This window comes from Cottoperca gobio, chromosome 22 (genome assembly GCF_900634415.1).
Source record: "Cottoperca gobio chromosome 22, fCotGob3.1, whole genome shotgun sequence".
Lineage (NCBI taxonomy): Eukaryota > Metazoa > Chordata > Actinopteri > Perciformes > Bovichtidae > Cottoperca > Cottoperca gobio.
The window spans coordinates 16,358,000-16,368,632 of record NC_041376.1 but is presented as its reverse complement, the minus strand read 5'-3'; the positions used below and the strand labels follow the sequence as shown (position 1 = coordinate 16,368,632).

Here is a 10,633-nt window from a genome sequence, read left to right as displayed (position 1 = left end):
CGTTCATGAAGTGTGTCACATTTGATCGCATAACCAGAAAGTGTTGTTCTGTGGCTCCAGAATTACAGTTCAGAAAACGAGTGTTCAGACTGCTGGTGCCTGGAATGAGGCAAAAATAGTTATAATAACGCCATCTGCTGGTATATTTAAATTACAACATCTGTCGCTCAGTTATGACGTTTTTCACGTGTGTTTTCTAAGCATGGTGACCTCCATGGTCTGTGAATACGGCCGGGTTTAGGAGAAATGAAGACGAGCGACTTGTTCAGTTTTACTGTAAATAGAGTAAGTGAACTTTCAATCAGGCTTATTGTCACTTGAGTTGTTTATTCTATTAGGGATTCATGTTATATTTAACAACTACAGCTGTCATTTTCTATTTTTCATCTTCTTGAAATTCCCTGGATGGGATTGCAGGACATATCCTTTACTTGTATGTTATAATCTAAAGTAATGGCTGTGCAAATGCCCTTTGCTGGACTCCTGTTAATGCACAGACTGGTGAGAATCAGCAGTCAAAGACATTTCAGTAGCAGGGACATACTACATAAATGTAGGAGAAGAGAGTACAAGAACCTTTTCCTCTGCTTCAGTAAAATGTAACGAGTACAAGGGAGACGACTTAGACTCCTCACCCATGAGCGCCAAGCCAACCTTCCGGCAAGCACTGCTGTCCAGAGGGAGGAGACCCCTGTCCCCCCTGGAGAGGATCAGCAGCCTGCTGCCCCAGGATGGCCTGAGCCCCGAGGTGATGCAGCTGAGGGAGGAGCAGAACCAGACAAACCCTGAAGAAGACGTAGGCATCCAGTTATCAGTCACACAAGAGGAACATGGGGCAATCCCTACAGAGGATGACTCGGAGACCCACAATGCATCAGATGCAGCTATGGAAACAGACACTCATGAGGACAAAAGTAGGATATCACCCACTCTTCCTGGGGAGCGCTTGCTTGTGTTCGGGGAGCTGCTCGTCGCAGAGCTTCGTAAGAAGGGCCGGGTGGAGTTCAGGAAGATGTTCAGGCTTCTGGAGGGGACACTTTTGCAGAGCAGCTGGGGGACTATCCCGCACGACAACATAGCCGGGAAGCCCGCAGGTAGCTTCCTGAAGACAGGCCGGGGGGTTCTCATTCTCATACGTCGGGCCAGTCTGGAGGATTATGTGCTGTACATGAAGAGGGGGCCAGCCATCGCCTACCCTAAGGTACAACATTTGTTTGTGTGTCACAGCCCCACATACATGTGTGTTTCAGAGTCTCTCAAGGTGGTATTGATGTCTCTTACTCTCTTTTCTTCCCCAGGATGTATCTACTATGCTTATGATGATGGATGTCACAGAAGGAGACCGCGTGTTAGAATCCGGATCGGGGTCCGGGGCCATGTCTCTGTTCCTGTCCAGAGCAGGTCTGCAGCCATCATACTGTCATTACGACTACACCAGATGAAAGGAAACATCCAAAATACACATTTCGGTGTTTAGTTGACTAACTTTGTCTATTTCCGTCTGTAGATTTCGCCTAAATTCACCTAAAGCAAGCTTTAGATAATGCCTCATTTGCATTTAAACATAACATTTCATCAAATATGTAATACAAAACATAATCCTCTTAATGTAAGTAATCAACTGGGAAAAGTTTCATAGTGATATCTGTTATTGAAATATTGCTGCAATTCACCTGTAGTGTCTCCCCTTAAAGGGACAGTTCACCCCAAAATCAGAAGGAGAAAGCGTACGTCTACTCATGGACGACAGAGCGAGATACTCGGATAAACATTAAAGATGTCTGAATGGATGCACGCTTCCTTCTGCGCGCTGATACGGTTGACGGGTGTAGTTCGGTAGAAAGAAAAAAGTTCCTAAATGAAACTGCTCACAACGAGGTCTGTGGATCATCTTAATAACCGGGTCGTGAATCCTGGAAAGAGACATTGCTGTTGTTTTTCAAATGTATTTTTTTTGCCGCTTTGAGCATCACAAGCCGAGCGCCATCCAGTTCCATCATATGAAAGAAGACAGACGTCTCTACGGCCGATATGTCCAACACTGCTGCAACTCGTATCAAAACTATCTAGATTGATAAATAGCGCTACAGGGAAGAGGGAAAATATTTAGATTTTGGGGCAAACATTCCCTTTTTAAGATTTATAATGGAAGCATAGCGTGTCAGTTAGGACGAAGGAAAGAGGCTGAGGTCACTAACATGTCACTAAAACGTGATTCTGAGAAGGTTAACAGATTTCTTCTAGCAAATCATGGAATCCTGTGTGTGTAATGCTACAGTGGAATATCTTTCTGAAGGAAAAGAGTTGACTTTTCACTGTATACTTTTGTTTCTGCCAGTTGGCTGTAAGGGCAGAGTGCTGAGCGTGGAGGTCAGGGAGGACCACTACAAGAGAGCGGTGAAAAACTACAACCACTGGAGGACGTCATGGAGTCTGCGGCGAGGGGAGGAGTGGCCCGACAACGTCCGCTTTCACAACGCCGACCTCCGCACGACTTCCTCGCTCATCGCCAACCAGGGATTCCAAGCAGTCAGTGCTCACAGCAACACCTGATTATATGTATTAAGACTCCAGGGATTAGATTTCGTGACGCCTGCTCGTTCATCGCATGGATTCTGTGTGTTGCAGGTCGCCCTCGACATGATCAACCCTCACCTGGTTTTATCCACTGTGATTCCACATCTGCACCCTGGAGCTGTGTGTGCCGTCTACATCGCCAAGTGTGTATTTCCAGTGTTTCACTGTCACCTTTCAAATCAGACCTAAGACAGCCGAGGAGCTACATGAGGTCGCACACATTGAGCTCTGAGAAAAGTGCAGGGACTTCATACTGTGGGAGAATAGTTTCAACATTCTGGAGATGATGTTTTTGTACAAATCAAGATATGTTTATTAGTGAGTTTTAAGTGATGGGAAGTCTTTTTTTTGTTGTGATTTGGAGGAATTTTGAGCAGATTACTTCCTGTGAATGTTGCATCAGAGATGAGTTTTCCTCTTATTTCTAGGAACTTTTAATTCTCAGTCTGTATTGTTTCTCTTTTATTCATAGTCATACACACCTAATAAGATTCTATCCTGGCAAATTCAACGAGTCTGGAAGGAAGGCTCTTATCCTGTTAGATATTTTAGAAGTTTATATTTAATAATCCAAACTTTTAAAATAACAATTTAGTTTCCTTCACAGAAATGAATGAAATCCTAAAATATAGGCCAAATGAAAATATTTATTAAAAAGTTGTGTTGTCATTAAAATGAAGAAAGCCTTGAAGTGAAGTTTGGCTCCCAGTGGGGCTCCGGACCCCACATTTGGGATTTAAATGTACAAGTGTGAAATTTGGATTTCTTATGATTTCCTTGGGTGTATGAGAATAAGAAGAACAAACATGACTTAAGCAAGACAAAAAGAAAATGCAGGCATGATCAAATTAGTGTCACACCAGTGGTAACCAACTTGAAGCTTTCATGTTGTTAACCCGTGTGCACTGCATTTCCACTGACTGTCCCTCTCTGTAACTCAGTGTAACACAGGTTGTTGACCTGCTGGAAGGGATTCGTTTATTGTCGCTCCCTCTGCTGTGCGAACGCATCATCAATGTTCCAATCCAAGATTGGGTGGTGGCTCCGGCTCTCCAGAAAGACGGGAGGTACTGCAACAAGAAAGCTCCGATTCTGGACGGAGACCAGAGGGAGGAGGCTGACAAAGGTTGATTTAAAGTGGCACGACAGTATAAAATGATAATACTTTTGAAAATGCATTTCTTCAGTTGAAGTTTTACTGTGTATTTCAGAAGAGACGAGCACAGAGGGAGTCCCAGCCTTCGGGAGTGTTCCCTACATTGCCAGACCCTGTCCTGAACAAATGGGTCACACAGGTCAGACGTTACACAGTTCTGGTCAGTGTTCTGTGTGATGTTGTAAATAAATGCTCATAGTCTTACTTTTCCTTTTTCAGCATTCCTGGTGAAGCTGAGAAAGTGTGAGCGGTAAGGAGCCCTGGAAATAAATTATTGTATATCAACCAAATTATTTATTAATTTGAAAAATAAATGATGTTTAAGTGAATATGATGCACTTGTGTGACTTTATACAGTAACTGCATGTGAAGAGCAGTTTATTTGCTAAACAAAAGTCGACTGAGACACGCAGATCTCCAGTTCTGTAATGAAAGTAAAAGTTTTTAATAAAGACTGACAAAGACCAATTTAAGTTCAAGCCTTTATTCAGAACTTCAAGAGGCAGTGTTGGATCATTAAACGGGCACATCGACACTAAAAACACAGCCAGTAGAATCCCAGTACGTTAACACAGCATGTTATCAGTGGCTAAGCTTTGATTCAGCCAAAATGTCACATTTATCTTCTTTTACAGAGTCATTCTAACATCTGTGAATAAACAAGTGGTCGTCCAAAAAATCCCAGCAGTACTTCAGTATATAAATACAAAGAACATATTTCCAATACGTCGTCAGAGTATAATGTATGGAATGAGCTCATTCCTAAATGAAAACTATTGAGCCATGTTTGCATTAAGAGACACAAACGAGTGAGCTACACTTGCGATTCAGACCTTTGCTTCATTGTGAAAGAGGTATTAGAGATACAGCATAGTGTTTTTATTCCTCACTGATCCAGTCCATGGAGGCGTCGTATGTGGAGCCACAGGAAGAATCGAGCTCTATCAAAGAGGAAGGATAGAAACATGTAGTTGAGTGCAACGTCAAGCATGAAATATTGTATTAGTGGGAGTCAATAACAATGCTATTCCTTAACTGAAGAATCAAGCTTTTCAAACTGAAGTCTATCACAGGATATACAGTATATCTCAAAAGTGAGTACACCCTTTAGATTTTTGCAAATATTCTGTTATATCCTTTCAGGGGATAACATTATCCTACTGAAACTTTGATATAACTTAAAGTAGTCAGTGTGCTGCTTGAATAACAGTATAGATTTATTGTCCTTTGAAAATTACTCAGTACACAGCTGTTAATGTCTAAACAGCTGGCAACAAAAGTGAGTACACCCCATAGTGAACATGTCCTAATTGTGCCCAATGATGTTGTTTTCCCACCCTGGTGTCATGTGACTCGTTAGTGTTACAAGGATTCAGGTGTAAATGATAAGCAGGGCTGTTAAATTTGGTGTTTTGGGCACAATTCTCTCTGAATGCTGGACAACATGGCACCTCATGGCAAGGAACTCTCTGAGCGGCTGAAAAAAAGGATTATTGCGCTTCACAAAGATGGCCTTGGCTATAAGAAGATTGCCAACACCATGAAAATGAGTTGCAGCACAGTGGCTAAGATCATACAGCGGTTTTCCAGGACAGGTTCCACTCGGAACAGGCCTCGCCAGGGTCGACCAAAGAAGTTGAGTCCACGTGCTCAGCGTCATATCCAGAGGTTGGTTTCCAAAAATAGACGTGCGAGTGCTTCCAGCATTGCTGCAGAGGTTGCAGAAGTGGGATGTCAGCCTGTCAGTGCCCAGACCATACGCCGCACACTGCATCAAATCGGTTTGTATGGCCGTCGCCCCAGACAGAAGCCCCTTCTGAAACCGATGCATAAGAAAGCCCGCAAACAGTTTGCTGAAGACAATGAATCCAAGAACATGAGTTACTGGAACCATGTCCTGTGGTCTGATGAGACCAAAATAAACCTGTTTGGGATCAGATGGTGTCCGGCGTGTGTGGCGGCACCCTGGTGAGGAGTACCAAGACAAATGTGTTTTGCCTACAGTCAAGCATGGTGGTGGCAGCATCATGGTCTGGGGCTGCATGAGTGCTGCCGGCACTGGGGAGCTGCATTTCATTGAGGGACACATGAATTCCAATATATACTGTGACATCCTGCAGCAGAGCATGATCCCCTCTCTTCGGAAACTGGGCCGTAGGGCAGTTTTCCAACATGATAATGACCCTAAACACACCTCCAAGATGACAACGGCCTTGCTGAAGAAGCTGAAGGTTAAGGTGATGGACTGGCCAAGTATGTCTCCAGACCTAAACCCAATTGAGCACATGTGGGGCATCCTCAAGAGGAAGGTGGAGGAGTGCAAGGTGTCCAACATCCGTGCGCTCCGTGATGTCGTCGTGGAGGAGTGGAAGAAGATTCCAGAAGCAACCTGTGCAGCTCTGGTGAATTCCATGCCCAGGAGGGTTAAAGCAGTGCTAGATAACAATGGTGGTCACACAAAATATTGACACTTTGGGCACAATTTAGACATGTTCACTATGGGGTGTACTCACTTTTGTTGCCAGCTGTTTAGACATTAACAGCTGTGTACTGAGTAATTTTCAAAGGACAATAAATCTATACTGTTATTCAAGCAGCACACTGACTACTTTAAGTTATATCAAAGTTTCAGTAGGATAATGTTATCCCCTGAAAGGATATAACAGAATATTTGCAAAAATCTAAAGGGTGTACTCACTTTTGAGATATACTGTATATATATATATATATTATATATATATTTATTTTATTCTCAGTTTCACTTTCTAATCCCTCTTTGTGAAATACTTCCCAGGTGTAATCCAGCAAAAAACCACATCAACTTTGTCGGAGCTGGAGAAGTTAACATTTAAGATTAATGCCTGATGCGAATTGTTTTTAGTTTCTGTTTTCCACCTCCGATGAAGAGCAGCGCACAGCCACTTCTCTAAACTCCCAAACGGGGTTCTGTGTCTGTCAGACGGTCTGAAGGGGACACTACCATAACGTAGTACACAGTACACTATAGGACAGGCACATTTATCTTACAATATTATGACTTTATTTCGGATTAAATTACAACTTTACTATTGTAATATTACTTTTTCTTGAAATATCGCTTTAATTGCAACTTCTCAGAGAACACGTTGGTTCTGAATGTGCATAAAGTTTTGAGCATGAGCAGAAATCTTGCTGAAACTAAGCGCAAACAAATTATTAAAGTCCAGGGGTTTATTAATTCATTATTCTACTTTCATTTATCATTGACGTTAATAAGTGCCACATGCAGTTGAAGAGGTTACATCCCCAAACAAGACAAAAGAGGAGGGAGGAGTAAATCATGTCTACATGTGTGTTGACTCAGCAGGGATAACATTCAATGAGAAATGTATCTACTGGAGACTGAATATCAATACAGAATGCCTGAGAGCCTCACTGCATTATATTTTTTAATGTCACCTGAATTTTGTGTTCACACATGAAGACACTTTCATCATAAATTGGTGCATAAACATTTACCACAAGGCAGGAAATACGAGTAAAAATTAATTAAGATTGTAGAAATGAAATGTTAGAGGCATCGTTATACGTATAACGATGCCTCTAACATTTCATTTCTACAATCTTAATTAATTTTTTTTGCCCGTATAGAAATGCAATTAAAATAAATTATTTCTCAAACCTGGCTAAGGCACTGGTAGGAGGTATTTGTCAACCTGCGATCATTTCTATTTTTAAATTACAATGATTTTTGGGAAACAACCAAATTTAAGAGAGTTTCTGAGAACGTTAGCATTAAATCTTAGCATTTTGCTTTTGGGAAACGTGACACCTACTGGGAACCTCCTCCGCACAGCAGCAGAAGGAATGCTGAGCCTGGATTTTAGTCTCCACCGCCTTCCTGCGAGAGGCTGCAGTCCTGGGTGGGGTGATCTCCAAACTCAGTGCAGAGGTGAATGGGTGTGAGAAGGCAGGGTTTGGGGTCGGTGCAGAAGAGCGTCTGGAGGGAGAAGAAGCGCCTGGGCCCGGATCTAACCCGTTGCCACGGTTACATAAGGCACAGGGGACCGGGGAGGCAGAGGGCCCGCGGGGGATATGACTGAGTTCTCTGTCCCCGTACTGCCGCCGGGCACCGCTGTGGTGCTCTGACCGCTCTCGCTGCCACACAAAGTGAGAGGACACAATGGCCATCACCTGGAGGAGAGACGGAAGAGACACAAACAAAGAAACACAAATACAGCTCCATCAGAAAAAAACCACTTCAAAACAACAACAGAGATAGATATTCTGAACCATGAAAATTGCAAGGCACAGTAAAAACAAGACCCTTAAAAAGTTCCCAGAGAAACACCATTTATCATTCTCCTTAGGCAATTACACTTGTGTGTACCTCTTCGCAGCAGCGCCTGCTGACAGCAGCTCTGTACTCGACCCGAGCCCACAGCTTGTCTCGCTGCTTGAGGAAGCGAGGAAACTGCTTCCTCCAGTTCTTGCCCAGCACCCATGGAAAAATCTCATACTTACTCTCCTCTTCATCCTCCTCCATGGTGTTGGCAAGATAGCTAGAGATGGAGCACATGAGCAAAAATTGGGGTTACAGTTTTTCCAGAAGGTTCACTTTTTATGAGAATAATGAAATTCAAAAGCAGAATTTCTTTGTTTTTTTCCCCCCCATTGAAACTTACAGTGCAATGAAAAAATTCTTCCTGGTGTATTCAGCAATAGTGAAGCGTGCCCGTTTGAAGTACACAAAGGTCATGGCAAGCAGGTACTGATGAATTAGGGAGAAAAGTTGCAGTCAGTCAATTGTAAGCATCTTAAAGCTTCCCAGAGATTTTGTCACTTTCATAAAGTTTACTTAACAATTTACCTTGTCAGTCATTTTACAGCAACAGTCCATACAAAGAAAGTCATGGATCACATCGTCATCTGTAACCAAACATATAATTGTTTAACATAAAATGAGAAAAGGAAAACAAAATAGACATTATCAAATGCCAAAGTAAGATCACTTTGCTTTTACTGAATTAAAACAGGCTTTTTATTGGGGCTATTCATTTACCAAAAAGTTTGAAGAAAGAAGCCATTTCCTGCCGCTGGATGACAATAGTTGGAGGCAGGGTCATTTTGGAATCCCGACGCTGGCTTGGCTGGCTCATCCCCGGCGGGCCCTGGCCGTCTTGGCAGTTGGCTCTTTTGAGCCGAAGACCTCTTCTGATTTGGAGGGACTGCGAACTGCTGGGTTTGACTCCAACAGTAACTGAGGGAGTAACATGGCACCGATTGCGCGTGTGCTTCATCATGCTTCAGTTTAGATCATCTGTAGTATGGTGTTCTGAGAGGAAATGGAAGAGTGATATGAGAGGTTGACATTAAATGCTTAGCTGCAAAGCCCAAATAAGGGTTCGTCCATCCTGACCTTGATATTTTTAATGTGGTTGTTTAATTTTAATGTTTATTATGCCATCTGCTTGCTGTGTGTTCTGTCCTTTGAATTCATCACACCCTACCCCTAAACTCATCACCCTTTTAACATCCCTTTAACATGTGTGACATTGCGGTCAGCCACCTAGCGAACTAGCTGACAGCTTCCAGCATGTAGGAAGCTAACTTAAACTTTTTTTCGTGTGTAAAGTTATGTTATAACTAGCTCAGGTTAAATACACGTGGCAAACAAGTCTCACAGTTAACTTTAACAGTAAAGACGTTCTGAACCAAGTCCTCACCTTCGCGGTTCTTCCTTTCGCCTTCAGTGAACGGAGCGGCGTTTAGCAATTAGCTAACGTTAGGTTGACTTGAAAATCGATCAAATGTCGATGGATATCAGTGTAAATAACTACGAGTGACACAACAGGGCTAATAGCACCAAGAACTTAAGTGAATAATGTCCTTGAGAACAGGATATAATGATAACAATGACAACGTTTAAAAAAGCTAAACTGAGAGAAAGGCAGTCATCCGTCGTTACAGGGCACTAACCAGAGAAGACGCTGGTTTGGGAACGCGCTTCAGGGTACCGCGCCAATCGCTCAGCTGTACACCTGCACGCGATGACCAATCGCGGCGCTCTCCTTCTTCTTCTACGTAGTAGAAGTAGGCTAAAGGCGAAACACCGCTCACTGTCCAGTATTTCGACATATTAAACATGTCAAAATACAGATTTAGATAAAGACACACTCAGATGAAGGTAAAACTAAAATAATAAATTATTTACATTATTATATGTACAGTATTTGTCATAAAGCCATCTTTTAAGACAGTGTGATGTATGGTTAACCCTTTTTATGACTGTTGCATGTTATATATATATTGTTGTGATTTTAATGTGGTTGTGCGCTATCATGGCGATGAACTCTTGTTGTGTATAAATATTTGCATGTTTCCTTTAACCTTTTCCACAAACTGTAATAACAAAGACACACAGACACGTTGCTAATTGCCACACCTGAACCCAGCATTGCTAATTGACACAGCTGAACCCAGCTAAAATCAGCGATCTCATTCGCCAGTTGCCGACTCCACTATAAATACGCCAGATTATCTGCTGAACCAGAACTGACAGGATGTAGACCTGGAACGATGTAGACCTGGAACGCTGTAGACCTTACAGACCTGGAACGCTGTAGACCTTACAGACCTGGAACGCTGTAGACCTTACAGACCTGGAACGCTGTAGACCTTACAGACCAGAACGCTGTAGACCTTACAGACCTGAACGCTGTAGACCTTACAGACCTGGAACGCTGTAGACCTTACAGACCTGGAACGCTGTAGACCTTACAGACCTGGAACGCTGTAGACCTTACAGACCTGGAACGCTGTAGACCTTACAGACCTGGAACGCTGTAGACCTTACAGACCTGGAACGCTGGAAGGATGTAGACCTTACAGGATGTTTCCCTCACCGCGCACTGATCCTCC

At 42.9% G+C, this 10,633-nt stretch overlaps 2 protein-coding genes across 3 annotated transcripts; one reads left to right on the top strand and one right to left on the bottom strand.

Annotated features, from left to right (window-relative positions):
• Positions 1-453: 453 nt before the first annotated feature.
• Positions 454-4,062, top strand: trmt61b (tRNA methyltransferase 61B). Its single transcript, XM_029461354.1, is given in 8 exon segments — positions 454-558; positions 560-1,201; positions 1,299-1,401; positions 2,339-2,529; positions 2,629-2,720; positions 3,519-3,703; positions 3,789-3,872; positions 3,953-4,062. Coding segments are annotated over 8 exon segments (1,437 nt in total). The 3' UTR covers positions 3,988-4,062.
• A 127-nt stretch (positions 4,063-4,189) lies between these two features.
• Positions 4,190-10,050, bottom strand: spdya (speedy/RINGO cell cycle regulator family member A). 2 transcript variants are annotated; one of them, XM_029461356.1, is made up of 7 exons: positions 9,692-10,050; positions 8,775-9,047; positions 8,583-8,641; positions 8,398-8,483; positions 8,103-8,274; positions 7,549-7,906; positions 4,190-4,674 (listed from the first exon to the last, which is right to left on the bottom strand). In XM_029461356.1, exons 2-7 carry the CDS (start codon positions 9,013-9,015, stop codon positions 4,613-4,615), a joined length of 978 nt encoding a protein of 325 aa, XP_029317216.1. In that variant the 5' UTR covers positions 9,016-9,047; positions 9,692-10,050; the 3' UTR covers positions 4,190-4,612. The 2 variants fall into 2 exon arrangements, with proteins under 2 accessions (XP_029317216.1, XP_029317215.1); XM_029461355.1 differs by having other exon boundaries at positions 9,439-10,046.
• Positions 10,051-10,633: the final 583 nt, after the last annotated feature.

Excerpts from the sequence above, each read along its gene's own strand:
- spdya (XM_029461356.1), bottom strand. The coding sequence starts at position 9,015 with ATGATGAAGCACACGCGCAATCGGTGCCATGTTACTCCCTCAGTTACT. Across the intron at positions 8,484-8,582 it reads GCTGTAAAATGACTGACAAG|TACCTGCTTGCCATGACCTT; the intron begins GTAAATTGTTAA and ends CTAATTCATCAG. Across the intron at positions 4,675-7,548 it reads CTGTGCGGAGGAGGTTCCCA|AGCTCGATTCTTCCTGTGGC; the intron begins GTAGGTGTCACG and ends CCTCTTTGATAG.